Below are 27556 nucleotides of genomic sequence, written 5' to 3'. Positions count from 1 at the left end.
GAGCAGATTAAACCTCCTACTCATTACCTGAATGCAATTTTGTGAACCTTTACTCCTTGTCTGCCTTCGTGAGAATGTGATCCTATCATAAATACCTATCATGAAGGTCCATGTAAAGATGCTTTCATCTTACATTTAGGATCCTGATTTCTCATGGATGTGAAGGTCAGAAAATTGGGTCTAAAAGTCCACTAGTAAAAAATAATGGACATTGTTTTCCACTTTAACACAAAGGTTTTAATTACAAATTATATTATCAGCAACAACTTGAGGGAAAAGTAGAATCTTAGAAATATTTGTATGAATTTTAGAGTTTCTAACTTTAGTTACAGTGTGCACTCAAGCTTGGACAGATTCCTCAAGTTTGTATAAAACTTGATGATTCATCAAAGTGTCATCTGAACACAAGCTTCCATAGAAAGCATAAAACTCTAAAAATAAAAATCTGATCTTTTGTGCAACAAAGTTAACATTTTCAATATCACAAATTTACTTTTTAAATAAATGGATTTAAATAGTGATCTAAAAATTGTACAACATTTTGTACCAATTTTGACTAATCAAGATGTTGCACATTTACAAACATCTAAGAATTTCTGGGGTTTTTTATTCCAGTTGTTAATAAAAAATTCCAATTTGATATTTTTTAATGTGGTCTTAGATTTTGATTTTTAGACTTCACAGAATGGTCATAAAAAGCTGTGTCTCATGCAAATGGCTTGGCTCTCAGATGCAGACAGAGCAATAGTGGAGATTAAGGACATGTGCCTTGGATTATACTGGATTAGCCAAGCCGAACCACTAAAAGCAAAATGTTTACCTCTGCTTCAGACTAGACAAGAGGATTGATAATAGCAACAAGACACTTTGTTCTATCAGTGTTGTGTAAGGTGGAAAGAGAAATAGTGAGAAAGAGAGAGTTTAAAACCGTCAGATTAGATTGTCATGTATTATAAACTTAAAAGCACAAATGTTAATTTTAATAATAATAATAATAATTATAAAAATTAAAAATAAATTAAAGGAACTTGTACCTCAATTTTTCATTTTGGATATTGCGAATTGATGTGAATAACTGAGTACATGTAGCAAACGACAATGTAACAATTCATAACCATTAAAACATCTCTTAAGGCTGAAATAACTTTTGCATTGCACTTATTTTTAACTTACTTAATTGTTTGCATTGTTATTTATCTTAAAGTGTATATCCTGCATATAGTTTGAAAGTTATCCTTCATGTCACACTGCCTCTTTGTCCATCGCAGGACTGCATAGAGAAGAAAGGAGTGTTTGTGGGTTCTGCCTGTGGACCTCATGGTCCCTACATCCCTGATGTACTCTTCTGGTCTGTTGTGCTTTTCTTCTCCACTGTGGCCATGTCTGCTTTCCTTAAAGAATTCAAAACCAGCAGATACTTTCCTACCAAGGTACTTTAGGTGTGTGTGTGTGTGTGTATGTGTGTGTGTATGTGTGTGTGTCTGTGTGTGTGTCTGTGTGTGTGTCTGTGTGTGTGTGTAGGTAGGACTGGGCACTGTTAATATAGAGTTTAATATTTTAGGTAACCTCCCTAACCATTTGTACATACCTCGGCCATACTATAAATTACTTCTATAAATATTTGCATTTTAAATGCGTGCAAGACAGAGAGAGAGAGAGAGAGAGAGAGAGAGAGAGCGAGAGAGAGCGCGCGCAAAAGTGGTGCGTGAGGCTGCACAGTAAACGGCTTTTTTTGTGTGCTGGTGCCCTCTAGTGGACTAGCAAGAAAATACAGGCGACCCCAAATAAAGGCCGTATACAGTATTCCTTCCCTTGTTGACATAACATAAACATGTCTGCTAAAATCACCCCCTTTCCTTTCAGCTGACAAGGAAACAAGCCCAAAATCTTAGCCAACACATTTAGCTAAACACAATAAGGCACTTTCCAAAAAGTAAGCATATGAGAAAGTCTAAAATGCTGTCCGAGCTAAAATTAGAATAATATATACCTATCTAATATGTTTTATAAGACAAACTAGAATAAACATTAGACTTAAAAATGTAAGCTATAAAATTAACCAGTGTTTTAAGCTAGTTCTATGCGTATTTGTTATATGCACCTTGACATGGAGCCCTTTTGTGCAACTTACTCTGTTTTAGTAATGATTACATTAATTGCTCCATCAGTAATGAGAGCCATTCAAGAAAAATGTAAAAAGTGTTTCATATGTACATCATTTTATATTTTATTTCTGCTTTAGGTCAGATCAATCATCAGTGATTTTGCTGTGTTTATTACCATTCTGACAATGGTTCTGGTGGACTACGCTTTAGGTGTCCCATCACCCAAACTGCAGGTCCCCAGTAAGTTTAAGGTGAGACTCTACTGATATTACATCTGTATCCATGTTCATCTGACTGCTATAGCGCATAAAGGCATCCAGGTCTATTTAAAATATAATTAAAGTGACTGTGTTTATGCCCCATGTAGCCAACACGAGATGATCGAGGTTGGTTCATTAACCCACTAGGTCCGAACCCCTGGTGGACTTGTATCATAACAGTGGTCCCTGCTGTCCTCTGTACCATCCTCATCTTCATGGACCAGCAGATCACTGCGGTCATCATAAACAGGAAGGAACACAGACTTAAGGTACCGATGACAAGAATATTTTTTATATTCTCTTTTTTTGATTGCAACCTTAGATTTGATCATTGTATCCATGTATACTTTATATGTAAAGATCAACATATAGCTCATTTTGTATTAGCAAATAATTGGTTCCTAGTCAGTAGCGTTACAAACTGAGCAGTTTAATCCCATATGGCTTTTGGAATATCAATACCGTCGCCAGAAAACCTTGTGAGTCCATTTTTAACAGTTTTGATTTTGTTTTACTTAAACTGAAAACTGTCACTCCGCTCTGTTCCCTATGGGCATGCTACAGATCTGGGAGTTAGCAATCATCTCTGTGCACCTTGAAGTTCTGTGATGATTTATCCAAAATGCTGTTTTTGGAGATGTGGGATGTTTCTGGGGGTTTTTTCCCACAACGGCAATGAGATCCGTATAAAAAGTTAATTGATAAGTAGATATGTTCCAACACACTCAGATCAACTAAGATTAATATGCTGGTGATACCAGAGAGCTGAAATATGGTTAGAGTCAGAATCTCACAAATGTTTGTTTATTGCCTATGAATAATAATTAATAATAATAATAATAATAATAATAATAATAATAATAACATTGTTAGCATGCTTGCCTCCCACCTCTTGGGTAGGGGATTTGATTCCTGCCTCAGCCCTGTGAGTTTCCATGTTCTCCCAGTGATTCTGGGGTTTCCTCTGAGTACTTCAGTTTCATCCCCAGTCCAAAGACACATGTTCTAGGCTGATTGATGTCTTTCAATTGTGTATGTGCGATTGTGCCCTGCAATAGGTTAGCACCTCATCCATGGTGTCCCCTGCCCTATGCCCTGAGTCCCCCAGGATAGGTGTAGGATAAGTGGTATAGGAAATGGATAGATGTATAATAATAATAATAATTATAACATTGCCATATACATTAGGTTACTTACTACTATTAGAAAATAATATAGACATGATATGATAAAGAATTATCAATAACAATGTCAAAACAAATGAACACTATTTTATATTTAAAATTGTTATTATATTTTATTATGTATATAATCCTGCTACTACTACTAATAACAATAATAATAATTATAACTATATTAATAAGAAGAAGAATAGATGTTGTTGTTGTGATAGTGAGTTTGTCTCTGGTGGCTCTAATTGGTCTGTGTTTATGTCTTGGCTGCAGAAAGGCTGTGGTTACCACCTGGATCTATTTGTGGTGAGTGTGATGTTGGGTGTGTGTTCACTGATGGGGCTGCCCTGGTTTGTGGCAGCTACAGTGCTTTCTATCTCACACGTGAACAGTCTGAAGCTGGAGTCAGAGAGCTCAGCCCCCGGAGAGCAACCAAAGTTTCTTGGCATCAGAGAACAGCGGTTTACTGGCCTTATGATTTTTCTCCTGATGGGATGCTCTGTCTTCATGACCTCCATTCTTAAGGTCTGCTCCTGCACTGCACAAGCACTGCTTCATGTCTGAACATTTTTTGGTTATGGATGCAGTAAAAGATACACACAGTGATGGATTTCTATAAAAGATTTATCCGGGTCCTCGATAATGTGAGATTTACAAAAGAATTTAATAGAGCTGAACCTGATGTCCAGAATAATGTTTCACAGGGCTCAAAGGTGTGATGTACTTAAAATGTTTAGCTAATTTCATAAATTATTGCAATCTTTAGATTTTGTTAAGCCAACCAGTTCGAAAAAAAGGGGTTGACTAATTGTGCCAGAAGAAGTGTTTCACTTTTCCACACCTTCCCCTAAGCAAATACAGACTTTTTAACCTCATCATTCCCTTCATTAGGTATGATAAAAATAGCAAGTTGGTAGTATTTTAATTAATATAGTGAGAATTTCAATTACAGTGTCGGCAGAAGAACCACCTGCTTATTTAGCCTTTGTTTTCCAGTTTATTCCAATGCCTGTGCTGTATGGAGTGTTTCTTTACATGGGAGCGTCATCTCTACGAGGAATACAGGTAGGAATATAAGCATTCAAATGCACTTCATCCTCTAATATGATTCGTTTCATAATCATTGTCTTTGCTCAGTTCTTTGACAGGCTGAAGTTGTTTGGTATGCCCGCTAAGCACCAGCCTGACTTCATCTATCTGAGGCACGTTCCTCTGCGGAAGGTTCACCTGTTCACTATCATCCAGCTCAGCTGTTTGGTTCTCCTCTGGGTCATTAAAACTTCCCGTGCCGCCATCGTCTTTCCTATGATGGTACCTTTTTCCTACCAACTAATCAAACAAATTGAATTGCTATAGTTTGTAGACTTAGACTTAGACTTGGTAAACGGCCCTGGCTCTTTCCACATTTACCGTGCCTTGCTCAGGGCTTCAGCAGTGGCAGCTTGTTGGACCTAGGAATCGACCTCACAACCTCAGGAGAGCAACACCTTCACCACTAAACTACCACATCCCCATTTAATTGTATATTTAAATATTTAAACTGTATCTGTCACATATAGTAAATTTGTTAATTAATCTCAAGAAATTTCTGTCATGGAAATTCAAGCAGGATGGCTGAAGTAGGCTAGGTAGTGGATGTTTTAAATAATCATTAAACACTTAAAAGACATTAGACTAAAATAACATATATAGAATAAAGGTAAAAATCAATCATGTAGGTAATCATTTGTGAGCAACAACAACAATAACAAGCAACGTTCATTTGTAGATGAAGTTGATTGAGAGTGCATTCGCCATTTTTTTCCAGTAAGGGAATATAATGAGCACCGATGCTCCCAGGTTTTGTGGCGCACTGTGGGATTTTTAGGAAGCGCATGTTCTAGTACACTGGGAAGATTTTACGATTGAGAAAGCCCTTAAAATTGCCGAATCCCTGATCAAAGCTCTGCTTATTATTTCTATGCGTATTTTTGAAATAGACACATTTTTCAACTTTGTGTTTGTTGTGAGTTAAACAAGAAAAGCAGCAAGTTCTAGATGTTGATATTTATAGGCATTTGGAAGGTATCAGCTCTAGGGTTTTATAGAATCTTTGGCATAAGCATTTTTCTAGCTATTGAGTGTGTTTGTATTACATTTGTGCTGTTGGCAGGTTCTTGCTCTGGTATTTATCCGGAAGCTGCTGGATTTGATCTTCACTAAGAGGGAGTTGAGCTGGCTGGATGACCTCATGCCAGAAAGTAAGAAAAAGAAAATGGAGGACGCCGAAAAAGAGGTGAGCTTACGTCGTAGAAAGAGTACAGTTGCATTTGACGTCAGTATTACACGGGTAAAGTTTCTTATATAGTTATTGTGTGAAGTGGTTGCAGTGTGCTGTATCGAAACAAGAAACTTAAGGATGGGGGATCAAAAGGTGGATGAAGTTCTCGCTGGCATTATTACAGTAAAAGTGTCTCTCACGTTCTCTCTCTCTCTCTCTCTCTGTCTCTCTCTCTCTCTCTGTCTCTCTCTCTCTCTCTCTCTCTCTCTCTCTTTCTCTCTCTCTCTCCATTCCTTTCTGCCAGGAGGAGCAAAGTATTCTGGCAGAAGAAGAGGGAGTAGTACAAGTGCCATTGGAAGGACATTACAAGTGTGTGCCAATTTCACTGACGAATTGAATAAAAATAGTTGCAGTGCATAGCATAATATTTTTCTACTACAGGCATCAGATTTTGGCGCTGTTTGTGAAATGACTGATTTAGATTTTTTTTTTTCTAGGGATGATCCGTCGTCTGTGAACATCACGGATGAGATGTCTAAAGCCTCCTTTGGAAACACTTGGAAGGCTGTCAGCTCTGATGGCTCAAAAAAGTGAACCAACCACAAAAAGGTTTGCATTCTTTTTCATTTGTACATAAAGTACACATTAAAGCCATACAGGTATTTCATAAATAAGTCAAAAAATCAGCTTTAAATCAGCCTGTTAGTCTTCATTTATTATTATTAATATTTTTTTTATATTTTCTTTTAAATGTCCTGAGCATTAAATATCAAATTAGTTTAGTGCTACTACTGGTGAAAATCGTGATTCACTAAAAATATTCATTAATTAGATGCTTGCAATCTAAATGTATTTCAGCATCAGCCTCCATCTTAAGCTGTTTTTCTTACTCTCCTAGTTGCTGCTCACTGAAGGTAAGTGACTTCTCTCTTTTCTTTATGATAAGACCTTGTATGTTTTTACTTAGAAGGAAATAGCAGGCTGTCTTTTAGTACCTTGTGGCCAGCGTTTTCATCAGTTTGCAGCAAAATTATTATTTTTTTACTTAGTCAATGTAAAATTTTAATTTAGCCCGAATATTCTTATTCTCACTTTCATACCAGTGACTGAGAAATGATTGTAGTTATAATTAGGAAGGGGCTCTGAATTATAATTTTAAAATAGAATAGTTTCATTCTGCTGTGTAACTGCACATAACTTTTATACATTTCGGCTCTAAACTTAAAGGCTACAAATTGTGCCTACAAGTCAAGCCTCCGAAACACAGACCAAGCTGGTCAAACTGGAAAACTATTTTTGATGCGCTTTGATGGATGGAATCAGTTTCTGAACTGTAAACCACATATTTTATAACAAATAACACTAAGAGTAAAAAAATAAGAGACCACTGTCCAATCTCCAGATTTGAACCCTATTGAAAGCCTCTGGAATGTCATCAAGAGGAAGATGGATGTCACAAACCATCAAGCAAAGCTGAGCTGTTTGCTTTTTTGCAAAAAAGAGTGGTATAAAGTTCCCCAACAGCAATGTGAAAAACTGGTGGAGATCATGGAGCCAAAACGCATGCAAATTGGGGTTATTCCACCAAATACTGATTTCTTAATGTTATTTAGCCAAAGCAACAACACTGTTTGTTTACAAATTATTTGCATTTTGTTTTATTTGAGTTATTAAAGCTCTGAAAATACTGCATGATCTTGGGTTATTTTGATGTGTTGTCATTTCCTTTAAATATATATTCAAAACTCTTCATCTCACCAATACATGAACCTGTAAGAAAAATACATAAGAAACTGATTATTTTGCAGTGGTCTCTTATTTGTTTCCAGAGCTGTATGTTGAGCAATTTAGTAAGGTAAAGATGGTCTACCAGTTTGACTTGCTCAGCCCATGTTTGACCAACCATTCATGGGTCAGACCAGTCTGAATATATTTTTAGCAGGGTATGTGTCTTTTAGCATACTACATCCTTGTAAAATATAACAATCTTAGTTTTAATAAAAACAAAACAAAACAAAACAAAAAAACAAATATGGAATTAAATTAACCAAACAAGTGTGAGCCAAGACCAGGGCCAGTAAAATGCTTTAATGTTTTTAAATAAGTATTTATATTAATTATTGCCGGTTATGTTCTCCAAAGTTAGCTAACTAACTTTATCTTTATATTTCTATATAAGTAGGAAGATATTGTGTCTACAGCATAGCTACAGGCTTAAGGTAACTTAGCTATCTAGATTGGTATCTTCAAGCCTGTAAAATAAACAACAGGGAATGGAATAAAGTTACTTATATAAAGTAATAAAGTTACACTAGAATATTTTGCTAACAAATTAGTCATGAACATAGCTGGTGAAGTTTAACAACTAGCTAAAAAACAAGCCTAGTGACATACTTTACTACAGCTAATCTAGCCGCCTATCTGTTCTACTGGATGTTAGTCCTTGTCTTTTCTTTTTCAATGTCAATAGATTTTGGAAGAAGTGTCAGCCATCTTGACAAATATATACATAATGCAACAGTTGCTTTAGAGAGGACATTGTTTGGGCATGTTGTGATGTCTTAGAATCTCTCAGTTAAGAGGTCTCTTTGCTGCTATTATCTGATGCTAAACTGCTGAATCCCAGCTACACTTCTTTTATGTCCAATCTCACTAGACTGCTATTGCAGGATATACAAAAATAGTTATTCCAGTAATAAGCATGTGAGCTAGAAATGTAAGGTCCTGTTAATGTTTCCTCTGATTGTTCAGTGATCATTTGTCTCTGTGAATTAAGATTGTTTCTCTGACAGTTTAGACATGGCCTGCTGTGCCAGGGGAAGGCAAGGACATGAACGAAAAGAGAGCTTCAACATAAAAAGAAGCCTCTGACCTGCGTCTTCACTGTGGTCTCTCACACAAAAACACGCTGATATCATGTGCCACATGTTTCTGCTCCTATATGTCACTGTTCCTTTCTATTTAGTGCTTCAATAGATTTTTTAAACATATAATTTCTAAATAATGTATGCATGGTTAAAAAATGGTCAGTCTCTATTTATATGTCTATTCTCTGTTTACTAAATTAAAACAATACCAGCAGGAGAAGGTGAGGAAAGCAGACTCTGTGAAAGTTATGCAGCGTGTGTGTTGGAACAATTAGAAACTATTCTTAAGACTTTTATTTTATTTTAAATGGATTTATATGTATTTATTTGTATTTTCTATGTTTTTGTATTAGTCTTCTTCCTGTTATCTGATATATAACTAAACTAGAACCTGTAACAAGTATTCAAAAGACTACTAGTAGATTTAACCCATAAATGTCCATGTCAAGAGTTGATACTATATACATGCATTATTTATCAATATCATCATCGTCATATCAAATTGTCATTATTATTTTTCTTTCTTTCTAAGGTAGAATAAATGGCAAACTATAGTGCTGTATATTATTTTGTTATAAGAGGCTAACCTCAGAATAGAGGTTTAGGCTATTACACAGCAATTACAAAAGATTTTTATCATTTTAATTATGTATTTGCTATATTTTCAGACGAGATTACAGCATATTGAGTATATATTTCTGTTGATCTGTCTAGAGAATGATTTTGTAGTGTGTTGATTCTGTCAATATGCCAAAGTCCAAATAGGTATTCCTGATAGCTGGGTCATTGCGCATTTCTGATTAAATAATACCACATGGCATTTTCTCAGTACCAGTATTTTACACATTGGAACACTCTGAAGCTTCATCTCTGTGTTGTGGGGAAGCAGAACTGGCACAGAAATGACAGAAATCTGCTATAAATATTCTGAAGGGCATTTCTCAGACAGGTCATATTCTTCAGCTCAAGGTTTTTCTCAAAGAATCTATGAAGGGCATAATATAACTTGAGAATAAATGCAATATTAATCTAGAAGGGCAAAATAAAAGGTTTCTAAGTGTGGATTCACTTTGTAAATACATTTTCACCTTACATTCTTGCACTTTTAGGATTTACTATATTTTTTCCTTAAAAATAATCAAAATGAAAAGTTCCTTAGTAGGGTAATATGCTTTGTCTTGCTTTGATGTTAGTGGACATTGAATAAGCGGTTACAATAAGCGTTTTCTTTCAAGAAGAAATATACAACGGTGGTTATATATTTTTCCATCTAATGTTTTATTAATTTATTGAAATAAATTAGTTTGGACTAGTTAAAATGTTAAAATAGCATTTTAAAATTCTGTGTACAAGCTGTTGTCTCATTGTTTCTGTTAATGAATGTGTGGCTAATAAATAAATCAATATAACCTCTGAAGTCCTCTATGGATCTGTCATCTGAATATAGTTTTAGTCTTACTTGGTTAGACTTTAAACACTCGTTACCAGGTAGATAACACTAAACACTGATATCAGGTAGCGCAGTGTCACAGTGGATAGTGTTGCCATGTCACAGCACCGGGGTTTGTTCCCGAGGGTTAGAGTTCTTCCTGTGTGCCAGACAATTTAAGGTGTTAATGAATAAAGGTTAGTTCATAATGTATAATAATCTATACCTGTTTCATCCAGCTTTCCATTTTCTTTACTGTTTATCCATCACAGAAGCCTGGAAGCATTCCAAAAAAAAAATAAAGGTGCATGTTTCATACAGATACTTATACACATATAATATACAGATGCTATATGGCTGAAAGTATAAGGACACATAACTATCACAATCATTTATCTCCGTTGAACAACCTATTCCAGAATTAGTTCCCTCTAGGCTTTAAAATAACCACTCTTTCTGAAGACATCCCAATAGATTTTGTAGTGTGGCTAAGGAGATTTGTGTTCATTCAATCACAAGAGCTTTGGTGATATCAGACACTGATGTTGAGTGAGAAGGCCTGGCGCATAGCCGCCGTTCCAGTTCATCAGTATGGTTAAGGTCAGGGTTTTGTTCAGGCCACTCTAGTTCTTCCGAACCAGTTTTTTATGGACCTTAAATACTACATTGGAAGATCCCTTAGTTCCAGTGAAAAGAATCTGTAATGCTACACATTTCAGAGATTCTGGACAGTTGAATACTTTGTGGCAACAGGTAGAGGAAGAAAACCACATACAGTGAGGGAAAAAATTATTTGATCCCCTGCTGATTTTGTACGTTTGCCCACTGACAAAGAAATGATCAGTCTGTAATTTTAATGGTAGGTGTATTTGAACAGTGAGAGGCAGAATAACAACAAAAAAATCCAGAAAAACGCATTTCAGAAAAGTTCTACATTGATTTGCATTTTAATGAGTGAAATAAGTATTTGATCCCCTATCAATCAGAAAGATTTCTGGCTCCCAGGTGTCTTTTATACAGGTAAGGAGCTGAGATTACAGTAGGAGCACTCTCAGGGAGTGCTCTTAATCTCAGCTCATTAACTGTATGAAAGACGCCCTGTCCACAGAAGGAAGCAATCAATCAGATTCCAAACTCTCCATCATGGCCAAGACCAAAGAGCTGTCCATGGATGTCAGGGAAAGATTGTAGACCTACACAAGGCTGGAATGAGCTACAAGACCATTGCCAAGCAGCTTGGTAAGAAGGTGACAACAGCTGGTGCGATTATTCCCAAAAGGAAGAAACACAAAAGGACTGTCAATCTTCCTCGGTCTGGGGCTCCATGCAAGGTCTCACCTCATGGAGTTTCAATGATCATGAGAACGGCGAGGAATCAACCCAGAATTACACTGGAGGACTTTGTCAATGATTTCAAGGCAGCTGGGACCATAGTCACCAAGAAAACAATTGGTAACACAGTACGCCGTGAAAGACTGAAATCCAGTAGCACCCGCAAGGTCCCCCTGCTAAAGAAAGCACATGTACAGGCTCATCTGAAGTTTGCCAGTGAACATCTGAATGATTCAGAGGAGAACTGGGTGAAAGTGTTGTGGTCAAATGAGACCAAAATCCAGCTCTTTGGCATCAACTCAACTCGCCGTGTTTGGAGGAATGCTGCCTATGACCCCAAGTACACCATCCCCAGGTGACAGGACAACTGCACCGCATCAAAGGGACGATGGACAGAGCCATGTACCATTAAATCTTGAGTGAGAACCTCCTTCTCTCAGCCAGGGCATTGAAAATGGGTCGTGGATGGATATTCCAGCCTGACAATGACCCAAAACAAACGGTCAAGACAACAAAGGAGTGGTTCAAAAAGAAGCACATTAAGGTCTTGTAGTGGCCTAGCCAGTCTCCAGACCTTAATCCCATAGAAAATCTGTGGAGGGAGCTGAAGGGTCAGCCACAAATCCTTAATGACTTGGAGAGGATCTGCAAAGAGGAGTGGGCCCAAATTCCTTGAGATGTGAGATGTGTGCAAACCTGGTGGCCAACTACAAGAAATGTCTGACGTCTGTGATTGCCAACAAGGGTTTGCCACCAAGTACTAAGTCATGTTTTGCAAAGGGGTCAAATATTTATTTCACTCAATAAAATAAAAAATCAATGTAGAACTTTTTTGAAATGTGTTTTTCTGGATTTTTTTGTTGTTATTCTGTCTCTCACTGTTCAGATATACCTACCATTAAAATTACAGACTGATCATTTCTTTGTCAGGGGGCAAACGTACAAAATCAGCAGGGGATCAAATAATTTTTTTCCCTCACTGTAAGTGTAAACGTCAGTGTCCACATGATTTTGTTCACAGGACTACAGTAGTAACATTAGTATAAAATTTCATTTCAAGTGAAAATTTTAATGAAGTCTAATCAGTCTTGTGCTGTTTCAATGGCCAGATACATGACGATGCAAGTTTTCAGAGGTTTTCTGAAAGGGCTATATGTGACTGTTAGGAATGTAAATGACCAATGCACCACAACCTCCTGAATATTAAAACTCTTAAAACTGCAGTTATATGACTTACAATTCACAAACTTTTAGCATTTTAGTGTACAGATTATTGTTATCTGATGGGAAGTATGCAGTTTATTATTTGTTTTATGCTTATTGCATTTGTAGAGATTTGTTCCACTTAACATGCATAGGAATATGAGAGCATCATCTCAGGAGATTTGAAAATTACATATAGAAAAAATGAGAAAAAAAAAGACAAGTGAGTGGGCAGCCTTGTTTTCCCCTTTTTTTCTCAGCAGATGGTGTGAAGTGTCAGCTGACAGCTCCGAGAGAGGCTCGGTCCCTGAGGCCGCTCACTCTCTGGCTTCCTCTCTTTCTCCTCCATATCGCTCTCTGACTGACATCTCCTTGCCATGCTAACATAATTCTGTGATAACGTCATGTTAGACACAGTGTAATGAACCACTTTAAACATCATGCCCATTGGGTAGACAACTCTTAGCCCTATTCATTAAAAATAAATGCTGTTGACTGTATTGTTCTGGGTGATTGAATACTGGCAGGATAAATATGCAAATTGATAACATTTTGCAGTGCATAGTAAATATAAATGTAAACTCCATATTTATTGCCCACTTTTGCATGAATAGTGAGACTTTCTTCAGAGCATCTCTAATGGAAATGAAACTGAAGGCATTTACAGGAAGTACCCAAACTTTAGTGTGCTCTTTGCAACCCATGCAACTTTTTCCTCTTGTAGTAATATGATATTACAACATTTAAATGATATTTGAAGAATTATTGGTTCGGAAAAAAGTCTTACAAATTGAATTGTTTAGCTACCAGGTTTGCTAGCATATTTTAGATGTGTAAAATATGTAAAAGATTTGTAAATGATGCAGTGATAATTGGCATTGCTTGTCTGTAGCATAAAAAGATTCCATTAACATTAACATTAACCTTAACAAAGCCCATCCAGGGATTGATATAAAGTGCCATTTCACAAATCTACCTCAGAACATTCTCTCATAACATACCAAACACAGTCGAGAATTACATCACAGTGCTTAAGTTCAGCAGAGATTTATTTCAAACATGTTTTGTTTTAGGCAATGACACCACAGTTCCTTATAAAATATGGTATGATGGAATAGGATGGTCCAACAGAGTGTCATAGAGTATCTCGTTCCGCTGTAAAAGGTATGAAGTGCTTTTCTTTTGATGAAGGGAACTTCTCTATTCTCTTCTCCCTCTCCCCATTTTCAGCCAGGACACAAACTCCTTGGCTGCCTGGTCCTGCATGTATGAGCTCACGTCGCTGGTGTATGTACCGTCTGCATGCCGTCTTGTGTGGGAGCTACAAAAAAAGCAACAGCATTATGAAAATTCATGTGTAATGATAAAAAAGCTACAAGCTGTTAAAAACAAGCAGCAAAATTATAATAAAATAAACTGAAATTAGAAGTGGAAAGAAAACATATAACACGAGCTTCTAAACTGAACGTTTTGATGCAGTTTAATTTAATCATCATCATTAATCTTTAATGTCAAATCTTTATTATGGTTAAACAGTAGTATAGTGATATTTTATCTGTGTTCAAGGTAAATAATTCAACACCTACCCACTTCTCTTTGAGTTCATCAGCCATTGTATGAAATCCTGAGCTCTTCTTGTCTCCAGATATTTGCTGTAATCGTTTGAGAAAGTTCCCTCTGAGTGCCTTTTCATGTTAGTTGGATTATGGAATAGTGTGTCTTCTAACATTACACTGAAAAGAAAAAGCAATATTAACAAAGCATTTGAAAAAATGTAGACAAGACACAAGAAAATGTTACATATTTTTACAAATATGTAAAATATCCTTCTTGGCACCTGTTAAACTAAATTTAAATATTTTTTAAAGATGCCTTTTCTTATTGTTTTGGCTTAAAAAGAACAGTCCCACCTGGAATTTTCCTCTGTGTCCTCAATAGGGATTTGCCAGCTGCTTTGTACAATGATGAGGAGTAGAAGTCCAACCAAATACTGGATGCTCTTCATTCTGCTTTCTGAAAAGTACAAATCACATTCAACACACTCTGAACAAATGCTCATAATTCTAATACAAGTATCAAATACAGACCACACAATAATTCTTAACAGCAGTTAAACGCCTTTGAAATCTGTTCCTACCTGTTGATCGACTGCAAAAATGAAGAAACAGAAGGATGATAGAGAGAGGGTGCTGGTGTACGCTGGCGTCTTATCAGGCTCCCAGGAGTGTTTCCTTGTCCCTGCCCGGCACAGTGTGTCTTATATAGAGAAACCCATCCATCGACAGGTAGCTCTGGTAACACACACACACGCACACACACACACACACACACACACACGCACACACACACACACACACAGACACACAGACATACACACAAACACCTTCGTACCTGTTACTCTCAATCCATTAATCAAGCCTCCATTTCAATGCACTGGACATATTTGCAGTGTGACAAGTGAGATGCAGCATTGTCCATGTAAGCTAAAAAAACCGTCCACTAGTGAGCAGAGATCAAACAGTGCCATCCTGACAAATACAGCGATTCATTTCAGTTTCCAGGAAATTGAGTACTTTCCACTGAAGTAAGTGATGCAGACTGACTGGAAGGTTTAAACCATCAACTTTTGGTAAAGCTTTGCAAATACTGGACACTGATTGTCTCTATGAGCCATTTTCTGGGTCCAGCATTAGCCCATGGTTTACCTATGATTTATCTCTGTTTGAAAAAATACATTAAAAGGTTTTTAAACATTTTTTGGAATATATTTGTACATTTTTTGTACACAAATGAGCAGCTAATCACAACTACATAATCTGTCATATGAAAAGCTTCACTATCACTTCATTCATTCATTTACAATTATCCTGGTCAGTTGTAATAAAACCTGTACCAGAATACACAGCGAATAAAGCCGGGACCATTGAAAGATAGCATGTGCATACATATTCATTCTCTCATTTACTCTCATTAGGGTCAATTTAATGTAGCCAGTCCACATGCATGAATGTTTTGGATGAAAACCAATTGTGAACATACAAAACTCAACACAAACATTAAATCAGGCACTCAGCCTTAAACCAGGGCCCTGGAGTTGTGTCACTGTACCACAATGCTGTTTAAGTTTACTTTTATTTTGTCTATATTTGACTAAATTAAATAAATTGCTAATAATTAAATTCATTAACATGGAGAGTCTTAAAAACAAGTAGCAAGCATAAACCTTGCTCGTTTAAGTATATTATTCAATTATTATAAGTTTTTATTAACAGAAATATATAATTACAAGAAGAAGGAAGGCATTATTGCACTGTAAAACAAAAGGGTGATTATGTTTGTAATGTGAATATATTCCCCAAACAATTACTTATACCAAAACTGCCTAGGTGTGCATCAAATTGTCCTGCCACATTACTCTGAGTGACTGATGTACAACGATTTACAGTGTGGTCTGTGCTGATCAACCATAACATTAAAACCACCTGCCAAATATTTAATAGACTGTAAGTCCTCTTTGTGCTGCCAAAACAGCTCTGGTGCATTGAGGCATCAACTCCACAAGACCTCTGTAGGTGTGCTGTGGTATCTGGGACACACAGTATAAGGTTCTGCTCCTGTCAGCCAAGACCAGGAACCTGAGGCTACAGTGGGCACGGGTTCATCAAAACTGGACAGTTAAAAATTCATACACTTGGAAAAAGCATTGGACATGTTTTCATTATTATTTATTATTTAACTGAGTTGCACTTTGCTTTCCAATACCACGGCTTTTATCAGGTAAGATCATACCAAAGACTTTAATACACATTGAATTCAGTGCAAGTAATCCTTCAAATAGCACAGGCCTCTTAATCAGTGTCACATTTACTGTAGAGTCATAGTACTTTATACATATTATTTATTTAAAAAAAACATGCAAACAGTAAACACACTTAACAGTCATGTTTTGCTTGATCAACAAAGCAAAAAGTATAATAAAAATAAGGAGTAAAATGAAGATTCAGCAAACAAAACTTGAATAAAACAGCATTCAATGTCTCAATTTGTTAACATTTCAATGTGATTTATATACATATGTGTTGCACATACAATACAAACATCCTACAATTAATGTGATCGTCTATTTCTTTTCAGAAAAGCACTTCTGAAGAAAGTGACTGAGGTGTGTGTAGAGGTGGTAGCGGGCCTTGCCAGACAGGCTGTGGTCTTTATCGGTGTACCACTGTAAAGACAAAAAAAATAATATTTTTAGAAAAATACACACATATTTCAAATATCTTTAGCATTTCAAACAAAGCTTATTTGAAATGTTTATTCCATATGATATGAGAATCTGATCAGTGTCATGTGCCCTCCTAACACTCACCATTGCCTCAAAGTCTACTTGCTGCTCCACCAGGGCTTTAGAAATCTGAGCAGCTTGTTGGAAATGGACATTATCTAGAAGGAAATATATATATAAACTTAAACTGTGGCATAGCAATCATAGGATTAGCTGTGAGTTTCCAAGCAGAACACATAGCAAAAGTGCATATACAATTGATTAACAGCTATAGTGAACACTGTAGCTTTAAAAGTGTACACTGATGCTTTACTCTGCACACAGTTATTTGGGACAAACAGAAAGTAATACCGTCCGCAGTGCCGTGCACCAGCAGGTATTGCACTGATTTAAAATTCTTTGCTCTGCTAGTTACTGTGGAATTCTGCAAGGGACAAAAAACAGGGAATTAAAGTATCTTGTTCAGGTTTTTAAAAACAACAAATAATGTAAGAAATGTGAGCTCTTACTGTATAGCTGTCCGAATTCTCTTCAGGGCGATGCATGTACCTCTCAGTGTACACAGCATCTGAAACAAAACATCTTTCAGCACTAAAACAGATATATTCAATACCTCCTCCATCATCATAATAAGTAATAACTGTGCTACAGTGATCGTTTTTAATAAAATAAAACATACCATAATATTCCCACTTGGAAACCGGAGCTACCGCAATTCCACATTTGAACAGGCCACTCCCTGAGCCCAGAGTCATGGAGGTCACATAGCCACCATATGACTACAACAAACAACAAAACTGGGCTAATAAAATATTATTGCCTTTAAAAGAGGCCTAGTTAGCTGATGTAGAGTAAAAATGAATGTGCTGAAAGATACAGATGATACAGGTGGCATGTATAATGCAGTCACTGCTATCAGATTCATGTGATTAATGTATATCTTCATCATTAGCTGAGTCAGGATTAAATTCTAACCAGGTTTTCTTGCTAGATCAATATACTGTTATTTAAGAAAGAAAATTAGCAAAGAAAACTTTCACTGACTCTGCGTCTTAAATTTAAATATGCATGAAAATCTGCATAACATCCAAAATCATGCACATCTTTGCAGAACACTAGTGTGAACAGCTGTAGCTGTCTCTTCAAAAGTATGCCATCTGTCTGCTATGTCGCTAAGTCTTTAATCTGTGACTTTAAAATCTATGGTCAGTCTCATCATTTATAGAATGTAAATTGTTAATATATTTTTTTAAGAACACTTACCCATCCCCACATTCCTATTCGGTCTTTGTCTATAAAACCCATATCAATGAATTTCCTACAAAGAAAAAGAAAAAAAGGTTTCTCTCAGTTAAGCCCCAAAGGTACAAAAGAACAGAAAAAACTGACTTGTCAAAATGGACAGCCCTACTTAGCATATTTGTGTAAATTCATGTAAATCAGTCAAGCTCTATTTAGTACACACATACAGCCAAACATAAAATCTACTTCACTCTGTATGAATCTGTTGCATACAACTTTTCACCTCTCATGAATCATCCTAGATGGAAGCATTATGTAACATGCAGCTGTTTCACCACCTGCTGTATCCTGTTTGACTACAGTAACAGACAGGTTTAGCATTTAGCATGTACACATTGTTCCTCTTAAGCTCACCTCACAGCTGAGATCTGATCTTCCACCTCATATGTGCCCAGCCGCTCATAGATGGCGTGCATTATTTCATCACCTTGGTAACCGCTTCCTCTTCCATCAAAGCTAGCAATGACGGCTTTCTCTGTGCTGCAGAGGTACGTGGCCCACTCTAGCCTGAATTTATAGTCCACATACTGACTCGCTGGACCGGCATACCTATAATAAACAACACTTCACCCATCACTCTGAGCTGTTTCAAGAACTTTCAACACACTTTGCACATGTTTAAAATTTCATTTCATAAACTGCATTGATTCATGCCTTGATACTCGTTCCATGACACTTTGATCTTTCAGGTGAGCAGGAGATTAGAGATTCAGATTAAATTAGACATCAGAATATACTTCAGCCAGGTTATTTTATTATATTCAAACGGGCCAGTTGGGATCATTCATTTAGGAGAAAGAGGTGTTGATGAAAACCCATGACGCCAGACATTTGACACATTACAGCCAGCACGTTTAAACACACATAGGCACGTAGAGTCACAGCACCTGTTCCTGAACTGCAAACATTGACATGGAAAAACAGCCTTGAGCTAATATTGTTGTTGCTAAACACTCGGTAAGAGAACAAGCAATGGAGAGACAAATATAATTGAAGAACTTACACTTGAATCAGGAGTGGGTATTTTTTGGATGCATCAAAATCAGGAGGGAACATCATCTGGTACCAGAAATCTGTTAGAAATTATTAGTTGATCCATTAAATGTATATTCAGATGCATATTTAATATATATATGTATAGTGAACTTAACATACTGTATAATCTGTGAATAAAACTCTTACCAAACCCTGCTATTTTTAATGTGGCACGTTTTATTGTTGGCATTTGGAGCTCGGTCTGCAGAATTTGTTCCAGCTTTTTGTTGTCTTCAAGCACCTGGATTTCTGGAAGCAATCACAAGAATCACAAGAACTATCAGGAATTTATCTTTTATTTGGGCATTAATTTAATTAATACCACACTGCTGGTGAAATCTCACATCTTACTGCTCAAAAGGTGTTTATGACAGTGGCTTAACAAATTTATTTAACAAATAATGTATATATTCATTGATTTTGTGAAGCTTTCTCTGAGGGGACATTTGTTTTCTCTACTGCAGCACTTTTTAGTTACCAGAAGGTAAGGCTGGTGCATTTTATCTGTAATATGACAAGAAAGGCTGGTGAGGTAATGACTAAATATAGCTATCATATAGAGAAAAGGTAATGACTATATATTGTTGCCACTATGTGTTTCATTGGTGTTCCATAACATGTAGCTATAAACTTTTAAATGTAGTGAAACAGCATCGGTCTTAAACAAATAAAAAAAGATTTAATCGTTACAGAATATCCCATATATTTTCACTTTCTTACTTATCTAACACCCTAACCTTTACAAGATCCTCGATTGTCCATGAGTGTAAACATGGGCAGTCCTGGTCCTAGAGAGAAGAGAAAGAAAATTAACAAATTACCTGTAGTTTATAAAATAGTACCGTTGTTTAAACCCCCATTTCTTCAATGAATTTAAGGCTGTGTGGTCAAGTCTTGTCAAAAACACAGTCTAACATTATTTTATATTTATCTGAAGTAGTTTAATACAGCAGCAGGTGTGAGAGAGCAGGACATGAGGTGCACTAACCATAGCAGTCCATGCGGAAGTAAGAAGCGTTTTGGCTGAAATACCCTGAATTGAACTGACACCTGTCCTCATAGAGTGAGCAGGTGAGGCATTCAGCAGCAGAGTGACTATGACTTGTACTGAAGGATATCCTGATTCCACACAAAAACAGATATATGTCAATGCACCAAAGTTTCCGCAGCAATAACTGAACAATAATTTCACAATGGATAAAAAGTGCATAATAAAAACCAGTGATAAAATAACTTTGGGTGTCTAATACAGAAATTGAGAGAGTATGGTATTAGATTATTACAATTATTTTCTCAGTGGTATCTAGGAGAAGCAGCAAGTAGTTACTCACTTATAAAGATTTCTCTGGCCTGGTCTTCCCATATGCTCATTACTAACATAGTAGCTACAATAAAAAAAAACATTAAAAAAAAAGAGGGAAAGAAAATAAATCACTGATGGGGTTGTTAAAAAAAAACAATCTAAAAATAATTATATCATTTTATAGCACTCACATGGCATCTTTGGTTAATTTCGATATATAGATTACTTCCCATTTGCCTGAGGTTACTGCTACTGCTTTGCCCTATAGAAGAAAAAAAACATACAAACATTACCATGATGAAGATTATTAGATGCTCTCTATAACTTTCTCTGCCCCACGCTTTACACATACACTCAAAGGTCTTACAAAACCCCATACCAGTTTTTAATTGGACAAAGTGTTACATAATGCTCAGGGAGATAACACTCATTAACGAGAATGTAAATTTACGATTTCAATTTATACCATATGGCTAGGGCTTTTTCTCCTTATGCTTCAAAAATTTGCATGTTTCTTGGTACCGAAAGGAAATTATTTAACAAGATTACTTACTCTCTTGACCAGATATAATAATGCCATATATACCAGTTAAAAGGTGTAATTGGGTTTCAACTATGAAGTGGAAAGGAATCACTGCCAGATGTTCCATGTATAGTTTATTTAGTGCATACTCTAATCACCAGAAGATTTATATAAATACTGGAATTACTAAACAGTGCATTATAATTGATCTGACCACTTACATTCTTCACATAGTGGACATGTTTGTAGCCCTTTGCATCACTCATCACCTTGTAGAAACTCATGTTGTCTGTAGTAAAGTAAGGGTGCAGAGGGTTGTACTGAGAAACACAGAAAGGCACCAAGAGTTGTTATTACATTTTCACTAGCTGCTGAGATTTTATAGCTTTATAACTTTTGATAAAATTAACTCACCCGGCCAACCCAGCCAGTTGTGCTGCTTTGCACAAATTTCTGTAGGAACAGATGTATTTAAAAAAAATACATGCATTTTACTGTACAGCATTTTACAATAGTAGAGGATTTCAAACAATCTCCCTGAGTTCTCTTAACCCCTTAGAATACTATACAGTTATTTCTTTGATCATATTGTTCACTGTTTTGTTTATTATATTATTTTATTATATATCACTTTTGCACATCACACAATATTATACAGTTAATGTTTCTATTTTATATATAAAATTCTATTATGTTTGTACTCATAGCTTTCATAGCTTATATTTCATTTATATTTATGCTTCTTTGCTTCATTGTAACTATGAACCAGTACACCAAGACAAATTTCATGTACATGTACTTGGCAATAAAGGTGATTCTGATGGGATTCTGATATAGTAACTACTATAAATTAATTAGTAAAAGTAAAAGGTAACATTGAATTATGAGAGTGAAAAAGACACATCCTGGACGTTGAAGGGGTTAAAGTCCTTTTCACTGCTAGAGCCAGTGTTACTATTACTGAAAATCTGGTGGAAATTTTTGAATGTGAACCATTTTGGATATTTGCTGTGAAACTAATTGCATGTTTTGGGGAGGCTTCACCTTGGTAATGCTAACAACACTTCATTTAAATAGCTACATAGTCTGACAACAAGTGCTGCAACATCTGTTGAATATAGATTCTGAATGACTCGATAGCAATTCTAACAAAAAACATTGCTTTGTATGTTACCACTGTACGTTAAACTAAGGTTGACTTCTACTACCACAGTTTAAATTCACATAACTACTAGACTTTTTAAACCAGTGAAAACATGGGTGATTTTAATAAAATAAAAACAACCAGCACTGATCCTGTGTTAGTGAAAAAGAGTTATTAGTATGTCAGATCTATTTTAACTCTCTCACTCTCTCTCTCTCACTGTATAGAGGTTTATAAGAGATGTAACAGACCGAATTCTCATTCCAGTTGTTCCCATTGTAGTCATATATCTGAAGGACAACCTGGTCTTGCCTGCGTGTTAGCCACTGCACAGCAATCCGCTCATCAGTAACCCATGTTACTGAACTCAAATAGTGATCACTGAGGGAAAATACAAGTGCAAGCATATACACACACACACACACACGTAAAAATTCAGCAGCTAAAATTCATATGCAAATTTATTTGTTAAAAAGCAAAAAAAAATATTGACACTTCTGCAGTTTTTATGTGAGAATAAAAAGAGAAGAAGAAATTCTGCCATACCCTGCCCTGACAGATTTGGGCACCACCACCTCTGAACAAACAGTTGCAGTTGAAACATCAATTACAAATAGCTTTGCTTTTGGAAGATTGGAGCCAGCCTGGCAAAAGAAACACATTCAGTTACATGAGGACCACAAAATGGGTAAAGCAGAAAAAGATTTCATACGTAGAGAACTCGCTCTGTGTTTTTGTACCTTGGGGTAGGGGACAATCATGGTGGTGGGGTACTGCCCATTTCCATACATGGTGTATTCAATGGCTTGCACCTCTGTGTCATTAATCTGCACATAGGCCAGGTACTTTGCAGTAGGAGACCACCACATCCCTTCATTTGACACAAACACCTCCTCTAGACAGCATAAACACAGAGCACATTGAAGTCTATTCATACTACACAAGTTTTCTTCAGGTGAAAAAAAAATCACAACGTTGAACACTATCTTCCTAAAATATAACTACATTTAGATGAACTAATAAATTAACAAAATAAAAAACAGTTAAATTATAGATAGAGATATAGAAGGATAGATGGATGGTTAGATGGGTAGGTAAGTGAGTAGACAGATGTAGAGTTGCATATATAAGTAGATGTATGGACATAGATGGATGACGAAATGCATGTATACGTGGACGAATGTATACGTGGATGACAGATGTAGAGTTGACTGGGTGGATGAATGGTTGGTTAGACAGATTGATGGAGGGAGAGGTGCATTTAAACATGGCTGGACTGATGGATGGGTAGATGTAGAGATGCACATAAACATGGAAGGCTGTACAGATGGATGGACGCTGAGATGCATGTATGCATGGATGGATGGCTGACCTTCATAAGACCAGTCTGGTATTCCATTGAGAATCTGATTGACTTTTCCATCATTGGTGACTTGCACGGGTTCATCAGTAGCATTTGGCTTGATGTAAATGTTATAATTCCACACATAGGCCTAAAGAAAAAATAATAGATTAAAAATAGTATTGTTAACATTCTGTCAAATTAATACTGAAGCTGCACTTTCTGATCATTGGATGATCATATGAATGTTGGACTTGTGTTTCTACCATTATGTTTCCCACAGGTGCCCAAAGTAATAACTGGATGACTTCAGGGAGGTAAGTCGGTGTGATGAAAGCCCTGTACATGACACATTTAAAGCAAATGAAGCTTACTGTATAATACATGGAGTATATCCTTAGAATCAGTATCAGTGAAATCAAAAGCATTCAATGAACTGAAACAATTACCTTTTACTAAAAACCAAACAAAAACTGTGCTTACTGAGTCTCCGTATCATATATAGAATATGAGGCTGTGAAGGAGTGTCTCCATTGCTGTCAAAACAGAGTAATTTCACCGTCAAAAATGTAACTGGATGCATTACGACTATACAACATTGGCATGACTGTAAAATGTTTGCAATATATGAATACTTTTGAGAAGTTGCTTTCAAAACAGATATATTTCCTATCAGCAGACACTATGTAATCTGTTGCATCCACCTGGGCCTACAAAAAAACAAGAACATTACCTTAATTTTTAGATTGTACATCTAACAATAAATTAATATAATGAAATGAAAATCTAATGTATATCTTGGGATGGCATCTTACAAATGTTGAGTTGCTCAAGTATAATGAGCTGGTCATGGTCTCTACATTATGCAGATACACATTACCATCCTTGCTTTTGTGGAGATATTCATTATCTGTAATAAAAGCAAACATAAATGTAATAGCATCTGACGCAGCAATGAGTGCACCATTATACTGGCTTTCATCCATAATTCAACTATTCCTTCTAGATAGCCTTATATTATAAATAGATTACAGTAAAAACAATTATGATGAAGTGGTACATTTAATACTGTAGAGCTTTCAATGCACTGTGATGAAATTTACAGTTTATTGAATTACTGTGTACAAAACCAGAATATTTTGTAATGTGTGCAAAGTGCAAAATAATTATTGGAAACGTTGAAAACAAACACTCCATCCTGAACATCAGATAAAACTGTGTATGAGCTTCGTAAACAGAATAGTTTATGTTTATTAATTTGAGTATCTTACCTGAAATCCATCGTAAACTGTAGGACTGATACCTAAGAGTGTCATTATAAAAGTCATCTAATGTAAAAGTCCTCCTTGAACCTGAATTGCTCCCTGAAGCAGGAAACAGAATCGATATCATTTACACATAGAACAGGCAGGAAAGCTGATTTGCCACACGGTGGCGCCACTTTGAAAATTAACTGGATGAAAGCCACTGAATTGACTCCAGCATAAATAATAATAATGCACGACTTCAGTAAACCATGAATTATACATTCACTAATAAGCTTCCATAGTTTTGAAATAACTGCTTAGAATAATAATTTAACCCTTGTATTTACAGTCAGTTGAGTGTAAAAATCAGACTGATCCATAAGCAATTGTTTGAATTAAACAATAATCAGCACCATTTGTAGAAACCTACAGTGGAGCTCCAATTGTTTTGCCTGTTCTAGCAATTTATTTGAAAACCATGGAATACAGTAAGACACCTGACAATCTTTAAAAGTTGTATGGTTTCTAGAAACTTATTTTAGGCAGCAGTATCAATTATATATCTGCAAAAACAAACAAAAAACATTCAAGAACATATTAAAAAAAAAAAAGCATCCAAAAAAAGCAAAATCTGTTGTATTGTCATGCTTTGTGCTGAATGATGGGTATTAGGGAAACTCCTACACTATTTGTGTCCAGCTGAACATGTGGATTGTGTTTACACAACACTAAGAGATGATTCTAAACACAGATTTGATTTAACACTGCAAGACTTCACCAAACGCAGGTAGTCACACTGTATGAGGTGAACCTATTATGCTGTCCTGCCGAACTTCATGCTCATTTCACACTGTATGAGCTCATTCAACGCTGTAAGAAGTCCACAATGTGAACTGGTTCGAAACCGTAAGAGCTGATTGAATACTTTAAGAACTAGTACGAATTGATTTAACACTGCAAGAGTTGCATAAACACTGTACGTGTGAATTCCACCTTTTCTGAGAGATGATTTACTACTTTAAGAGATGTATAAACATTTTCAGAGTTAATTCAACATTGTAAGGGTTGGACTCAACTTTGTAAGAGTAGATTTAACACAGCACAAGTTGTATAAACATTGCAAGTGTGAATGCAACACAGTAAGCCCTGATTTAATATTTATGAGCTGTTGTACAAACATTGTAAGAATTTATTTTATACTAATATTTGAAAGATTTGCCTCAACACTTTAGGAGTTGATTGCAAAACACACTGTGGTTGTCTCAGCACCGTGAGAACTGATTCTACAATGTAAAAGTGAGAAATTCACTGTCTTTAAGTCAGGACCAGGACAGGAGTCACATCCACACTAACACTACTCACTGTTTACATAGATGGCCGTTGGCACCGCCACCAGCGTGACGAGGACAAGCGCGCCGACCAAACCTACGCACGCCTTACTGCAGCCCTGGAGGTACACAAGGTAATTAAACTCACAACAAAACTTTCCACTGACAGTCATGTATGAACAATAAATAAATAAACAAATAAGTAAGTAAGTAAGTAAATAAATAAATAACTGCGCAAAGTTTCCTGAACTGACCATAGCGCGGGAAGGTTAAAGCTCTCCGCTCCTCTGGTGTCCTGAGTGCGCTGACGTGGAGCACTTCTCTCTGGAGTTCAGGTTAGATTACTAGCATGGCGCTATCACACACACACATACACACACACTTTACACCACTTGCGTTACTTTCCGAGTTAAAAGCGTACTGTACTTCCCCCGGTGAATCACTGAACGTATGGGATGCAGCAGTTAAAAATCACCGCACAGACGCCACCTCAGCGCAGAGTGAGCAAACACAGCAACTTTCCAAGGAAGCAGAGGAGCTTCAGCGCCCGTCGTCTTCACTCAGCACAAGTTTCCTTGCAGCCTGCTCAGTCACTACAGCTGAACCAACACTACAGCAGTCACACTCACTGAGGGGCACAAAAAGGATTAAGAGTTAATTAACAGCTGCAATTTATTTCACTTAAACTAGGCTTTCCTTAATCATCTTTGGTAATTGAATTTTTTTCCTTTTCAGCAATTGAACAAAATTGGGGAAAAGGTTACAACAGTATATTCTGCTTATTCATTTTCCATCCATATGATCAATTTTTATTAGCATTCATTGGTCATTAGATTCGGGTGGCATGGTGGATTGCGTTACTTGCTTACAGCTCCTGGATCCCAGTTTGATCATGAGCTTTGTATGTTCTTTGTGTGGGTGTGTCGAGGTTTCTTTCAGGGTCCCAGGTTCCTCCCATGTCCCAAAACCATGCCAGTGGGTGGATTGTCTATACAAACATTGCCCCTAGATGTGAATGTGTGTGCATGGTTCTCTGCAATGGACTGGCATCCCATTCCTGCATTAAAATTCATGCACACAGCCATGCTGATCAGGATAAAGTGATCACTGAAAATAAACATTCCAGCTGAATTTATTTTTAGGTATAATGACTTATAATTGTGGGCTTTCACCACCGAGCTTCTGTCTTTCCTTCACAGACTGCAGGGGGTCCCAAAACCACACTTTGAAAAGAATGCCCATAAAGGACTTTTGGTCGGTCTTTAGTATATTTTTTCTGTAGTAGGGAAATATTTGTATGATTAAGTGTATTGGTTTCTGTAAAGGTTCTTCTATAAACCTTTTTGATTGGAAAGCCCTCTATTGCCTCTATTGCATAATTATATTCAATTTATAAAGAGAAATCTACATGCAAACCATATA

General features: G+C 36.4%; 3 protein-coding genes across 3 annotated transcripts in view; 1 reads left to right on the top strand and 2 right to left on the bottom strand.

Moving 5' to 3' along the window:
- slc4a10b (solute carrier family 4 member 10b) overlaps positions 1 to 10073 on the top strand; it is a 47435-nt gene extending 37362 nt beyond the window's left edge. The window contains exons 17-27 of the mRNA XM_058393002.1: positions 1269 to 1430; positions 2243 to 2356; positions 2473 to 2634; positions 3811 to 4062; positions 4534 to 4602; positions 4675 to 4848; positions 5690 to 5812; positions 6102 to 6166; positions 6295 to 6406; positions 6696 to 6711; positions 8590 to 10073. Of these exons, the coding sequence (XP_058248985.1) occupies positions 1269 to 1430; positions 2243 to 2356; positions 2473 to 2634; positions 3811 to 4062; positions 4534 to 4602; positions 4675 to 4848; positions 5690 to 5812; positions 6102 to 6166; positions 6295 to 6391 (1218 nt within the window). The 3' untranslated portion in view covers positions 6392 to 6406; positions 6696 to 6711; positions 8590 to 10073. The remainder of the gene's footprint in view (positions 1 to 1268; positions 1431 to 2242; positions 2357 to 2472; positions 2635 to 3810; positions 4063 to 4533; positions 4603 to 4674; positions 4849 to 5689; positions 5813 to 6101; positions 6167 to 6294; positions 6407 to 6695; positions 6712 to 8589) is intronic.
- Positions 10074 to 13659: 3586 nt separating this feature from the next.
- gcgb (glucagon b) lies at positions 13660 to 14866 on the bottom strand. Its single transcript, XM_058393020.1, has 4 exons — positions 14766 to 14866; positions 14539 to 14641; positions 14215 to 14361; positions 13660 to 13949 (listed from the first exon to the last, which is right to left on the bottom strand). The coding sequence occupies exons 2-4, from the start codon at positions 14631 to 14633 to the stop codon at positions 13829 to 13831; spliced, it is 363 nt and encodes a 120-aa protein (XP_058249003.1). The 5' UTR covers positions 14634 to 14641; positions 14766 to 14866; the 3' UTR covers positions 13660 to 13828.
- Positions 14867 to 16509: 1643 nt separating this feature from the next.
- fap (fibroblast activation protein, alpha) lies at positions 16510 to 26913 on the bottom strand. Its single transcript, XM_058393005.1, has 26 exons — positions 26389 to 26913; positions 26169 to 26253; positions 24831 to 24923; positions 24375 to 24469; positions 24195 to 24269; positions 24043 to 24095; positions 23826 to 23898; positions 23590 to 23710; positions 22958 to 23112; positions 22764 to 22861; positions 22469 to 22598; positions 21488 to 21526; positions 21295 to 21393; positions 20742 to 20812; positions 20579 to 20632; positions 20236 to 20366; positions 19985 to 20035; positions 19395 to 19496; positions 19216 to 19285; positions 18567 to 18761; positions 18174 to 18228; positions 17590 to 17689; positions 17420 to 17478; positions 17262 to 17334; positions 16995 to 17068; positions 16510 to 16850 (listed from the first exon to the last, which is right to left on the bottom strand). Exons 1-26 carry the CDS (start codon positions 26389 to 26391, stop codon positions 16749 to 16751), a joined length of 2256 nt encoding a protein of 751 aa, XP_058248988.1. The 5' UTR covers positions 26392 to 26913; the 3' UTR covers positions 16510 to 16748.
- Between the last annotated feature and the right edge of the window lie 643 nt (positions 26914 to 27556).

This window comes from Hemibagrus wyckioides, linkage group LG06 (genome assembly GCF_019097595.1).
Source record: "Hemibagrus wyckioides isolate EC202008001 linkage group LG06, SWU_Hwy_1.0, whole genome shotgun sequence".
Taxonomy (NCBI): Eukaryota; Metazoa; Chordata; class Actinopteri; order Siluriformes; family Bagridae; genus Hemibagrus; species Hemibagrus wyckioides.
This window is presented reverse-complemented; position numbering and strand designations above follow the sequence as displayed.